Source organism: Scophthalmus maximus, chromosome 3 (assembly GCF_022379125.1).
Source record: "Scophthalmus maximus strain ysfricsl-2021 chromosome 3, ASM2237912v1, whole genome shotgun sequence".
Lineage (NCBI taxonomy): Eukaryota > Metazoa > Chordata > Actinopteri > Pleuronectiformes > Scophthalmidae > Scophthalmus > Scophthalmus maximus.
Genome location: NC_061517.1, coordinates 21,303,666 through 21,316,738, shown reverse-complemented (window position 1 = coordinate 21,316,738; position 13,073 = coordinate 21,303,666). Strand labels below are relative to the sequence as shown.

General features: G+C 43.5%; 2 protein-coding genes across 2 annotated transcripts; both read left to right on the top strand.

Annotated features, from left to right (window-relative positions):
- Positions 1 to 643: 643 nt before the first annotated feature.
- On the top strand, positions 644 to 8,471 carry sars1 (seryl-tRNA synthetase 1). Its single transcript, XM_035645620.2, has 11 exons — positions 644 to 829; positions 1,835 to 1,905; positions 2,056 to 2,136; positions 2,299 to 2,457; positions 2,990 to 3,133; positions 3,258 to 3,413; positions 3,777 to 3,998; positions 4,215 to 4,344; positions 5,109 to 5,266; positions 6,145 to 6,274; positions 7,391 to 8,471. The coding sequence occupies exons 1-11, from the start codon at positions 694 to 696 to the stop codon at positions 7,552 to 7,554; spliced, it is 1,551 nt and encodes a 516-aa protein (XP_035501513.1). The 5' UTR covers positions 644 to 693; the 3' UTR covers positions 7,555 to 8,471.
- Positions 8,472 to 10,186: 1,715 nt separating this feature from the next.
- LOC118317518 (PTB domain-containing engulfment adapter protein 1) lies at positions 10,187 to 12,114 on the top strand. The gene is made up of 6 exons (XM_035646283.2): positions 10,187 to 10,404; positions 10,623 to 10,694; positions 11,122 to 11,220; positions 11,318 to 11,455; positions 11,591 to 11,695; positions 11,874 to 12,114. Exons 1-6 carry the CDS (start codon positions 10,357 to 10,359, stop codon positions 11,934 to 11,936), a joined length of 525 nt encoding a protein of 174 aa, XP_035502176.1. The 5' UTR covers positions 10,187 to 10,356; the 3' UTR covers positions 11,937 to 12,114.
- Positions 12,115 to 13,073: the final 959 nt, after the last annotated feature.

The following is a 13,073-nucleotide window of genomic DNA, read 5'->3' as shown; positions in this document are numbered from 1 at the left end:
CTTTATTTTCCTTACAGGGCCCTATCAAATCTGTGTTCTCCACCCTTTTGTTCTTCCATTTTCTTTCTATTTTTCCTTTCCTGTCTTTTCCCATGTTGAAGGTCTGGGTTTCAAAATCATAACGCCTCTACCTATTGAGCTTTAACCTGAGCTCATCTGGGTACTTTTACACTGACTATATGACATTACCTGTAATATGTACATTATTGTGGCTGGTTGCGGAAACATGGACGTTCACCCTGGCACTCCAGGGTCAACACGCCCCACAGAGGGATTAGATTATTTGTCATTATGTGCCATTCATCATAAGCTTTTTGCTGAACATTCTAAACAACTTAGGTTTTGTTTTTTTGTTTGTTTTTTTTAAGTGATGGGGACAAATGTTGCCATTTCTTGGGACGCTTTCCATGAGGTTTTGCTGATGTAAGTTGCCAGGGTGGCAGAAAAACCTCCACCCTTTTTAGTTAAAAACTAATTTTGAATAAACAGCAGCTTCATCCGAGTAAACATGGCTGCACAGGGGTTTTTTCATTTTAAATTCATAAAAAATATACATATATTTGTTCAATCATGTATCAATTCAAAGCTGTGTTTACGGCTTTGGCGGTTGCGCACCAAGATCTGGCAACCCGGTTGTAGCCGTCATCGTTTGAGGAGCTCGCTCAGCCTCTCTCTGACAGACAGCGTGGAAACATGGTGCTCGACTTGGACCGGTTTCGGACGGACAAAGGCGGCGACCCCGAAGCCGTCCGCGAGATCCAAAGGAAGCGGTTTAAGGACGTGACACTCGTGGACAAGCTGGTCGCCGCAGATTCCGAGTGGAGAAAATGTAAGCGCCGCGTCACTGCTGCTGTGTCGGTCATAGTAGCTAACGTTAGCGCGGTGGCTAACGTTAGCTCAACGGTATTCACGCCCAACTCCATTCAAAATCTTGGCAATTCTCACTGTTGGTGTTCGCAGACGGCCAACTGTCACACCCAGCCCGGGACTTCGGAGGACTTGTCATGCTTTTATGACCCGCTCTTTCATTCCGCACACAGAAATGCTACAACTAGTCTGGCGAAAACACTTTTGGGGAATGAATTTGCTTGTTTGCTTGTTCAGCATCACCCGCCGCCACCGCGGCGGCGAAGCGCCTGCTCCACTGCAGTGGACCGCGAATAACTTCAGAAAGCTGACGGTTGAAATAGTAAATGAAGGTCCTCTGCATGCCGCATCAATCAAGGACAGTTCTTGTGGCAGTATACACATTACGTACGTTTTCCCAAGTTGTGAATGTTTGTCAGTGAGTTAAACCAGCAGTGTAAGGCCAGATGTAAATGGGGTCTGGTGTTCTGCCCGCACAACAGGAAGGCGCTAGCGAGCAGCGTTGGGGCTAACTGTTAGCACAGCTAGCGCCATTCAGCGAGTTCTAATGAGCCGAGGTGTGGGGAGTGGGGTTTCCCCGACGTAGATAAATGGAAGTTACTAAGTTTCAGGGTTTTTTAATAGATGGATACCGAGCACCCGTCACAACCACGCGTTCCCACGGCTGTCGGCCGGCGTTCGGGCTGCGTTAGCTTAGCGATGCCGGGCAGCGACGTCGCAATCTGATGCAATCCCAGCAGGCAACACGTCGCGTCAACCTCAGCCTGCAGGGTGGCCGCAGACACGGTGTCGGTCCGATCAGTGCATTACATGCCCCGATCGTTTACGATTTGATCATGGTTTTTGTTGACTGAATGACTCACCAGGTTACCAGCCCCACTACTGCAGCTGTCACTCACTCACTCACTCACCCACACACACACACACACACACACACCTGACTAATTGTGATGTGCCCCCCTCACAGGCCGCTTCACTGCAGACAACCTCAACAAAGCAAAGAACCTTTGCAGCAAGAGCATTGGGGAGAAAATGAAGGTACGGAAGCACCGTGAAGCCAAATGACTGAAGAGAGAGAGCAACAGTCAGTCAGTCAGTGTGTGTGCGCGCACACTGGTCAAACTTAAAAGATGGAATTTGAACCCTTTTATTTGCATTCTCATGTACATTTCCATGTTGTACATGCAGAAGAAGGAACCGGTTGGGGAGGACGAGTCCGTACCCGAAGAAGCGCAGAACCTGGAGTCCCTGACAGCGGAAACACTTTCGGTATGGGAGCCTTGCGCCCTCAGCACTAACGCCACCTGAATGGCGGCATTTCTTTGTATTTTTTTGTTCAAACGTCGTTATGTGAATTTGTGGGAGCAAAAGGTGAAAACGTACGTCCCACAAATCTTTTGACTCCTTTCTCTGCCTCTGCTTTCTTGTCAGGCCCTGACAGTAACCCAGATCAAGAAGGTGCGTTTGTTGGTGGACGAGGCATTGGAGAAAACGGACAGCGAGAGGATAAGGCTGGAGGCGGAGCGCTTTGAGTACCTGCGGGAGATCGGCAATGTCCTGCACCCGTCTGTGCCCATCAGCAACGACGAGGTGAGGCCGGTTCGGTTAACGTGGGATTTCATGGGAATTCAGGGTTTCCTCTACGTTCATTTCATTGCCGCCGCTCCCACAGAATTTTATGAAATGTCATGAAGTCGCAATTACACAACTCTGCGAGGGCTTTTATTTTGACATTCCAAGACACAGCGACGGAGCACTGTAGGCCACACGCCCCCGAGGAGAGGGAGGGAGGGTGGGAGGGAGACATCACCTTGTGAAGAACAGCAGAACATCCCTCCGCAGATTTGTCCATGACTGGAGAAATGAATCTGTCTTCAAAAATGAATCTGGACATACAAAACAACAAGGAAAAAAAAAGAATTAAAAAGGAGCGTCTGACTCAATGATATCCAGTTTACAGTGAACAAGTAGCCAATCCTCATGTATGCGAATCAGGAACCAGACACGTGAATTTTTGCTTTATCAAAATGAATGTAAAAAATGTTTTTAGCAATAAACGAATTGGCTTCTTCCAACCACATAATAGGTAAACATATATTTCCTTCTTTATTCCTCCCGACAGGATGCAGACAACAAGGTGGAGCGCACCTGGGGCGACTGCACTGTGCAGAAGAAGTACTCCCATGTCGACCTAGTGGTCATGATCGATGGCTTTGATGGGGAGAGGGGAGCCGTGGTGGCCGGGAGCAGAGGTTACTTTTTGAAGGTGAGATCTGGCACATGTATGGATATCACACACAAGTAAACCGGCGCACACGAGCACAAGCATCGAGCCCTCCCCCCCAGAGACCGGCCGTTGAGTTGTTTTCCTCTCCCACGTTGTCGTCCAGGGGCCGCTGGTTTTCCTGGAGCAGGCTCTCATCAACTACGCCTTAAGGCTCCTGTACAGCAAGAATTACACCATGCTCTACACGCCCTTCTTCATGAGGAAAGAGGTCATGCAGGAAGTCGCCCAGCTCAGCCAGTTCGACGACGAGCTTTACAAGGTTTGAGAAAATGTCCACTGACTTCTTCACCCTTTTTTTTTCAAGATGTTGTGAAAACCTCAACTGCGAGGAAGGATATTCTGTCTTGCAGGATAATTAGATTCATTTATTTTTGCTTCTTGAGTCATTCAGAGTAAACTGTCCTAAAATTTAACCAACCAACCTGCATTTGTTTTATGATATGAATATATCTGGTGCATACACTATATTTTAGCTTTTAAAGTACTTTTTTTTTTTACGAAAGTTTCTGAGCCCAAACCTGCAGAAGTGTGGCCTCATTCACAGTTCGCTAGGTCAATGGATTTCTGTCCATAGTTCAAATACCCCACCCCATAACCTCTGTTCTGTACGTGTTAACATCAGGTCATCGGTAAAGGCAGCGAGAAGTCGGACGACAACTCCATCGACGAGAAGTACCTCATCGCCACCTCTGAACAGCCCATCGCCGCCTTCCTGAGGGAGGAGTGGCTCAAACCCGAGGACCTGCCCATCCGCTACGCCGGCTTCTCCACCTGCTTCAGACAGGAAGTGGGCTCTCACGGCCGAGACACCCGCGGCATCTTCAGGGTGCACCAGTTCGAAAAGGTCAGAAGTCATAGTTGGTGGAATACAGTTACAATAAATAAAGTCACATTTCCTCATCATTTTTCAGATTATTTTCATCAGCATCCAAAAACTGTTTGATAAACACAATTTTTATAATCCAGTTTAAAGCATTCAGTTATGTCGACTAATTTTTCTTCTGGTATGTTTATAATTGTAGACTTTATTTATGTAGTTTTATTCTTTCTGTCCCTCTAGATCGAGCAGTTTGTCTATTCCTCCCCACACGATGGCAAATCCTGGGAGATGTTTGATGAGATGATCGGGACGGCAGAAGAGTTCTACCAGACACTGGGAATTCCTTATCGCATTGTCAACATTGTCTCTGGTAGGTGTGACACGCACACACACATGCACACGTGTGTTTTTATTGCTTTGGTTTGCTTGAACACCGCCTCTCAACAATGGTCAAGAATAGACAAAATAGATCCGTAATGTCGACATAGTTTCTTTCTTTCTTTATTTTATAATTATATTTTTTGATTTATTATTTACTTTATTGAATCACAAGTGACTTCACAAGACAACGAGTCAAGAGTCAGTTTTTTCTTTGAGTGCGATGTGAAAAGGAAATTTAAGAAAGAGAAAAAGGGCCCCTGTTTGAGAAGCTGCAAAAAAAAAAAAATCCCATAACAAATAATGTTTAGTTTCAGGTGTGTTTCTGTGTTGTTTAAAGAACACATGCATGTGCACAGGTTGAAAAAGGGGATGACAAAGAAAAAGGCAATAAACAGAAGAAAAAATAAATAATAAGAGTGATAAAATACAGAGGTATGTACATAATATACTAACATGAAAACAATGTTCAGTGGCATTATATTGCATTGAAATCTTAGGTGATTAGAAGGTGCAATTCCTGGTTTTACCTGTTTTACCAGTCAGAAATATTCAATACAACAAACTCAACCTTGACAATTTGTGATAATGATAATCACTAGTTGTTAGTTCACAACACTCCTTGTTTTCAGTTGTTTTTTTTTTCTCGTTTGCTTCACGTCGTGAAACCTGTCTGCCGTTCTGAAGTCACCGGACAGGGCTTAAACACCAGCTGCTGTTAGAACTGTAACCACGTCCTGGTGCATGTCATTGCAGGTGCCCTGAATCACGCAGCCAGTAAGAAGCTGGACCTGGAGGCCTGGTTCCCCGGCTCCGGTGCATATAGAGAGCTGGTCTCCTGCTCGAACTGCACCGACTACCAGGCCCGCCGCCTCCGCATCCGCTATGGACAGACCAAAAAGATGATGGACAAGGTGAGTTCTCGGTTCCAACGCATGTGTTAACGTTAACAGGCCTCACAAGATGCTAATGAGACAGCCGCAGCTGCTGTTGCCATCGAGCTGAGACTTTCTCCAGAAAGGAAAAAAACATTTTACTCCACTATACTTACAAAATGGACTTAATAACTTTCGAAAAATGTCTCGTAAGTCCGTGACAAAAACAAGAGATGCCATTTTGAGCAGTTGAATTGAATTTAGCTGAGGTTGTATAAATTAAATCAATGGAGTGTCTGTCACCAGTATAGGATGTGCATGAGTATGTAGAAAACACATTGGTGCTACAAACAAAACAGCGCACTGACACCTCTTTCCAATTAATGCATAATAACGAAAATCAAAGAATATTACTAATGATAAATATTTGTATTCATACTAGGTCACTCTGTCTGTACTGTAACGAACCATTACAATTTAATACCATATTACAAATTAAATGTTAGCAAAAAAATTGATCAAGAGTTTCTCACCATCAAACATCTCCTTATTCTATGTTCCTTTATATGGGGTCAACAACTTTGGCAAATTGTTTACCAACTTTTCCAAAGACTTTCCGAGTTGTTGCGAAAACTCATTTTTTCTGATTATTCCGACACCACGCAAAATGCACTATTACACTCTGGGAACACGGGGCCCAGGGGTTACCGGTTCACACACAGTCCCTGCCCCACCCACCTGATACCAGAAATACAGGGAGACAGAAGCAGGAAAACTCTTCTTGTGCTGCAGCTTCCTGTGAGATAGAATGAATTCTTCGTGTGCTTCTAGGTAGCAACAGAATGTCATTGACTTCCCTTGATAGACGTGTTGTCCCCACGCTCTACACACTCTTCCTCTCTCTGTTTGCTGCGCAGGCAGAGTATGTGCACATGTTGAACGCCACCATGTGCGCCACCACCCGCGTGATGTGCGCCATCCTGGAGAACTACCAAACCGAGGAAGGCATCGTCATTCCGGAGAAGCTCAGGGATTTCATGCCTCCTGGTAAGCTGAGCTGAATTCTCAACATCCGCCCAGAGAAGGGTTTGCTCACACAGACTACAGATTAGCTGTTGTTAGGCATTTCGATCTGGAATTTGAGTCCAAGGTGAGTGTGTGACCCTCCATTATGTAGAGGTCGTCACATAAATCAGCCAGGCCCATATATTGGCTGATGTCAGCTAACTGTATCAGTGCATCAGTGTGTTCATCGATAAATAAGAAATGCCAAACTGGGTTTGAGGTCAAGTGTCAGCATTACATAGTTTGTCCACCAGATGGCACTGCCGACTGTGTGTAAAATGTCACACTGAATCTTGGTCACAATTTAAAAAAGGAAAAATGCATTTTAAAATGATTTGTGTGTGTGTGCATTTATATACATTAGCATTAACCAATGATATTGGGTGTTTTTTGTGTTTTTTTAAAATGAATATGAACATCTGCCTCAATTATCCAGTATCAGTCTCGCTTCATTGTGGCCACTTGGTGTTACTGAGTCAATTTCTACTGCTAAGGTTTAAATTTTGGACAATAGATTTTTCGCTTGCATATTTGAAGAGGTTGAACTGTTCCTGTTGAGAACAGCTATGTTTCAATGTGCTGGTACACTACAACAACATTTCCCTGAAGTTGACTTGAAATGCGTATTGTAGCTGTTGACAGAAACAAATGGTTTTAGTTTTAACCCTCTGAAAGGAAGCTCAAGTTTGACATTTGATTAAGATTAAGATGAAAAGACTGATACTACATTCATAAATTACAGTTAGCAAAGCACTTCCACTAAAGTTTAGGGGAGAAACCAGCACATGTGTGACACATTCTTGTCTCCACTTGTTTAATTTGTCCAAAAAGTGAAATGTAAAAACAACCGTTTGAGATAAAATGTGTTAATTATTAAGCGTTTGACAGAGCCTGGCTACTTCTGCGACCCTGCCTCCAGTCTTTATGCTAAACATAGTTAGTGTTTGTGTTTTCATCTACCTCTGGGCAAGGAAATGAAACAACATATTTTCTAAAATGTCCTACTGTTCCTTTTAAGTATTTTGCTAAGTTTTGAGGAATTTTTCTGTGTGGGATTTCTTTATAAAAAATAATATAGAATTTTTTCCCGTCCTGCAGGTTTGACAGAGATCATCAAGTTTGTCAAGCCCGCTCCGATCGATCAGGAGGTGGCTAAAAAAGCAAAGAAGCAGCAGGAAGGAGGGGGGAAGAAGAAGAAGCAGGGAGGAGGAAACCAGAACCTGCCTATCGCCATGGAGAGCATGTCCGTCAACGAATCGTAGGCTCCAGCGCAACACCACAGTGACGCTCACCTCCCGCACAGATAGGAACTGATGGACTAGCGCCCCGGGTTCTGGGGTCAGCGATGCCATTTCTCCTAAACTGAAATGGTTATGGTTGGAAAATGGAGACTACGTCTTTCATGTTTTACTGAAGTCCCGGCTCTATCCAATCTGTGTCTATCTGTCAGGATGGTGTTCTGGTCATCTCCGCTGTGTCGCCCCCTCATTCTCATAAAGCACACCGAAGAAAGGTCACTCTGTGCTCTCACCTATTCACAGTCCACGTCAGAGTCCGCTGACCCCCTTTCGTGTCACATTTCCCACGTCTGCAGCAAACACGGAAACCTAAATCAAACTGATAAAACTACTTGGAGCCATCTGAGCGGACAGAGCATGTTGATGTGCTCAGGTGCAGCACTGACATTTGTCCACAAGTCCACAGCAGTCGGTCGATTCTGCGACTGGTGTGGCGTGAAGGTGCACGGCTTTGTCGGGATCTAATGTTGTTTGGTTTCTATGTAATGTTTGGTAGTTGGTACAACGGCTCAATTGCTGTCTCGAATCTGGAGTCTTCTGCTTTTGTTGAGACAAAAAACATCATCTCTTCTGTCGTGACTTCATGTCTGAAGTGACTCTAAATTCTTGACTAAAATGTAAATCATTGGGAGAAAAAAAAGAAAAGAAAAAACGACCAGGTGTTTTAACTGTCTGCTTTAGGATTGCCTTCATCGCGTCTCTGACCACAATCATCATTTTCGACCATTGTTGCTTGATGTCACTGTCGACCATAATGCTGCTCACCAGCATATGGTTGAGACACTGACATTGTATTGACTTGCTAATCTAAAGACGTATCTACGATTGAGCATTGATGAAGTGGCACTCACTGTAAACGAATAAATACAGGTGACATGGAAGTTCTTTTGTGTGCGTGGATTTCTGTTTCTTTCTATGAGTCTCCTTGCCTTTAAAGTTTGATGTGTGTATATATAAATTCACACCATTTTTACTTCATATCTGTTGTAAAAGACACTCCACTTCAGTCCTTTGATTGGTCATCAGATTGTGTCCAAGAGTCTTCCAGGCAGCCTAAGGCCTGTTTGTCCAACAAAGCGAGGTTACTGGCTTATCAAGGTCACTTCAGGAGTCATTTCAAAAGAAAATCATTAAATTAAATCAACTTATATTGGCCACAAGGAGCATCGGCCCACCAGGAAAATATCCACTATGCCAGGTCACCAGTCGAGCTCTGGATGATGTAAAGTGGAGTGAGGTTTCATAGAACTTCCGTTCTACCCCTTTCGTACAGTTGGTTAGGTTATATATGAGTAACATATTACAATTTGCTGCAATGACATAAGTCGATAGTTTCATAGTGTCGAGACATCACATCTTTGATAGTTTCATGTCAGTAAACATGTCTTACCCATTGTTCTCTGGGAAGCAGAGATACCTCGAACAATACAGGAAATCATTTTCTGAGTCATTCTTGATGACACTTATCATATGATATTGTATAATGGGGTATATCATGAGGTATATTTTGACTCTCTAACCCTCTTAGTTGCATTCATATTTTGACCTTGTCTTGACATTTGACCAGTCAGCTCCAGAGGTTAACTAGAAATGCCCTCAGAGAGAAGCTACACTCAAGCTTCCTGCGGTCTTAAATATTCTTTTTGTGCTTCGTTATTTCAACGCTTAAGAATCCAACGTTTTAACTTTTAAGCACAGGTGAATGGATTGACAAAACAATCTTAAGAGGGCAGGCCAGTCAAATAAGAATACATTGATGAGACCTGATGCTCATAATGTATTTGTTTTGTGAGCGATGTTTGTTGCTGCGAAAGCTTAAACAACCATGAGGCCAGAAGCTGCAGCGTCCTCTTTGACTCGGGAACAAGTCTCGCTTATTCACTGAAGTCCCACGTCTCAATGTGGTTTTCAACCTTTAACCTCTGAGGTCGTCGGCAGGAAGTACGCTAGGCTGTGTAACAGTGGCTGGTTTCAGACAGCGACTGATTCTTTGCATTACGTTCCTTCTTTATTAATACTTTTCCTGAAAGTTTCAGAAAAGGTGATGTGCAAATGTTATATTCTGATTCGTGTCACCTTCACTGCACACATGTAAATACTGAGGGTCACACCTGTCTTTAAAATCCTTTTCGGAGAGCAAGGTTTAGGTAAACAGAATGCATTCAATCTTTTTAGAGGCTGCTTCCCCTCCCCCCATTTATGCATGAAAACCTTTTGTTTGTTTTTAATGTTCAGTTTCTTGTTTTCACTTTCTCAGCTAAGTATTCAACATAGTAAGAAATCTACGCAATTCATGTTATTGATATTCAGTATTGATATTAAAGTATATTACGTACTTATTATAGTAATCAAGTTTAAAAAATGACCACATTAGAGAATAGACAGTACATTAACATACCAGAATGAATGTCTGGTCTATCAGGGCCGAGCTGCTTATACAGATATCATGATGGCCACTGTTGGGTTAAAGCCTGATAACAAAAATCATATCCTGGGTATGTTGAACTTGCCTCGTAGCACAGGCCGCCTGGTTATCTGATAAGGGGCAATAAGGAAGACGTGCAGGTTGCTTATTAACTCCAGTAGACTTTACACCCATCCTTTTGTGATGCAGTAAGAAGACGGTTCACCAAAAGGGGTGAGATTAAACTCGCGTTTGTTCCGTTACCGAGTTGATACGAATACTTCTGCGGCTCTGAATGGTAGCTGTTCATGTCCTGATGTTTCTGTGACAAAGAGCAGCCCCTGGTTGCCAGCCGCGTCGCGATGAGCGACACTTCGGAAGACGACAATGAGATCTCCTTTAAGTTGAGGGTGAGTACAGAGTTTTGAATCTTCAAAGTCTGAAGGAGCGGAATAAGGTTAGCGGTGAGACACAATGAAATAGCAAATGTGCTTTGTGTAATCTGACTCCGTCTTGTTGCAGTGTAAACCAAATGTACATAAACACACTGTGTGTACAGCATCCATTCTGTATTAAAGTCATCTTGCTTACGACACCTGTCATCCACGTTACTCTCTCCAAACTGCAGTTTCTTGGGCGAGTGGAGGTCGTTCGCCCTGATGGACTAGCGATCCTGAGCGAGGCAGCCCAGCTACTCGAGGTCCGTAATTACTGTTACAGCTGCACTCCTGTACTTCATGTTTAACTCTGCTAGCCGCATGGCAGTGTCAGCCTGTCCGCTACTTTGGTCACGGACTGAAATATCTCAATATCGGCTGACACAGGCCAGTCATGGTACCTGGGGGATGAATCCTAATGACATTGGCCATGAAGGTGATCTTTGGGGATCTTTGTCAGCGTCCCAGCATCTGTTGGAAGGATTGCTATGCCGTGTAGTAGAGCCATTCATGGTGCCCAGAGGATGAATCTTAATGAACCTGGTGGTTTTCCTTCAGTATACCTAGTATGGCTGCACCATGAAACTAGATTTAGCGGATTTTTCGAATTCTTCTGGACTCCTTCATGTTGTCCAGAGAGATGCAGCGACCAGCATGACATGATGGCGTCTTTCCCCCTCTCCTCCCTAGACGCCTGAACAATACTCCTCAGAGAAGGTGGCCAAGAAGAGCAAAGTCCATCTCTTCCTGTCCCTGAGTGGGATAGACGTACTGGAAAGCAAAACCAAGGTGTGTGGCAAAAAGTGTTTCGTGACAGCAGCCCTCTTGCCTTCTTTGGCCTTGACTCGACGCTTCACCTCTTCTCACTCATCTCTCCTGTCCTCAGTTCCCGTTGTACACGTGCCCCCTCTCCACGGTTTCCTTCTGCGCCCTCCTGCCATCCTCCCGCAAGGTCTTCGGCTTCGTGGCCAGACACCCTGCAGCAGACGTGCACCACTGCTATCTGTTCCAGAGCAAGAAGTTTGTGAGTATTCCCCGGGAGAGCGAAACAGACGCTACGCACTCTCGGGGACGTATTATTTCTGTTTGAGTAGAAAAGGAGGCCATGGATATAGCCACTGGTAAATAGTGTGATGAATGAGAGGTGTTTTTCCCCCAGTCTCCTGTGCTGGTGTCACTTATTGGGGATGCCTTCCAGGCATCGAAAAAGGAGGAGAGCACCAGGGGAGGACGAGACCTGATAGTGGAGGCGCTCAGACACAAGGTTAGTTCCGCCTCACATCACTTTGTTATGGTTGAAACTTTTGTCTGAGTTTTATTCTGAATATGTTTCCAGTGTATTTTTAATATCGTAACTTGGAGGGAATTAATACCAACTCTTACCAACTTCAGTAGTGCGTTTTTTTAAGCATCTGTCTCCTCTCTTCTCTCCTCTTCCTCAGAATAAAATACTGCAGAGGGAGAATTCTGAGTTGAAGAGGAGGCTCACTGGACATAATGACTAACAATACCAGCGAATGTGATTGCATTAGTATGCTCAGAAAGTACTTGTTGCGTATAAGGAACTGTTTTATCTAACTTGAAGCAACTGGTGGAACGGGGAAAACATCTGTAGAGGGGAAATGTAAATTGAAACTGGTGTTGAGGAGGAAAAAGAATAAACGTCGTCATGTTTTGTTGTTATTCCTGGTGTGTTTAACTCCAATGTGATCGTGTTGTTTGCATCCATAAACAGTAGATGGCAGCAACACGCTCCTCAACTGTCTTACGCTCAACGGGGCGGGGGCCTCAAAATGCTGCCTTCACGGTCTTAGCAATAATGCGTGTAATTGTATGGCTTTAAGAGCTGACGAGCAAATGTCTCAAATGCCACCGGCATAAAACAAAATCGACATGGACGACGCAGTGGCGCCCCCAGACATTTTTCACTGAAAATCTCGGGGTGGCACACCAAAAACCAAAATCCATAGCTGAGTTTCATGAATTCTATTATGCCGTTGTAGTTTATTTTGGAGTTTTGGATTTGAGGTTTGGAGAGTTCGAGTTATTAAATACTCTTTTTGTCCCTTCTTACCTTCATTTGGGTCCTGCTCCTTTAAACCTGTGACACTTGGACCGAACTATACTATTTAATTGTTATAAAAAATACTTTATTGATTTAAATGGATAGTACCTAATGTAAGATATATTTTACCCAATGTAAAATATCAGATTAAAGCAGAATTTACTATAATTCTGCTGCTCTTGTGAATATATCAAATACAAGCTGCTGGTCCGGCTGCATTTGTTTTTATTTATTATTGTACTTAGACCTAACTTTACTATTTAACTATCATAAAAATATACTCTAAGATAAGATAAAATACGCGAAGATATACCTTTATTCGTCCCACAATGGGGAAATTTGGGCATTACAGCAGCCAAGTGGACAGAAGAATAGAGAAAGAAATTTACAAAAAGGGTTAGTATGTAAAAAAAATATATATATATATATATATATATATATATATATATATATATAAAATAATACCATTCAATAAAAAAGGTATATAAATACGATATACAGAGCAGAAAATTATTTTTTACAGTGGGGACGAACCGAGAATTGTTTATTCAATTCAATGTCAACAATTTATGGTGGA

Coding starts and splice junctions, on each gene's coding strand:
- sars1 (XM_035645620.2), top strand. CDS start 694: ATGGTGCTCGACTTGGACCGGTTTCGGACGGACAAAGGCGGCGACCCC. Junction 4,345..5,108: donor CATTGTCAACATTGTCTCTG/GTAGGTGTGACA, acceptor ATGTCATTGCAG/GTGCCCTGAATCACGCAGCC. Junction 5,267..6,144: donor CCAAAAAGATGATGGACAAG/GTGAGTTCTCGG, acceptor TTTGCTGCGCAG/GCAGAGTATGTGCACATGTT.
- LOC118317518 (XM_035646283.2), top strand. CDS start 10,357: ATGAGCGACACTTCGGAAGACGACAATGAGATCTCCTTTAAGTTGAGG. Junction 11,221..11,317: donor TACTGGAAAGCAAAACCAAG/GTGTGTGGCAAA, acceptor TCCTGTCCTCAG/TTCCCGTTGTACACGTGCCC. Junction 11,456..11,590: donor TGTTCCAGAGCAAGAAGTTT/GTGAGTATTCCC, acceptor TTTTTCCCCCAG/TCTCCTGTGCTGGTGTCACT.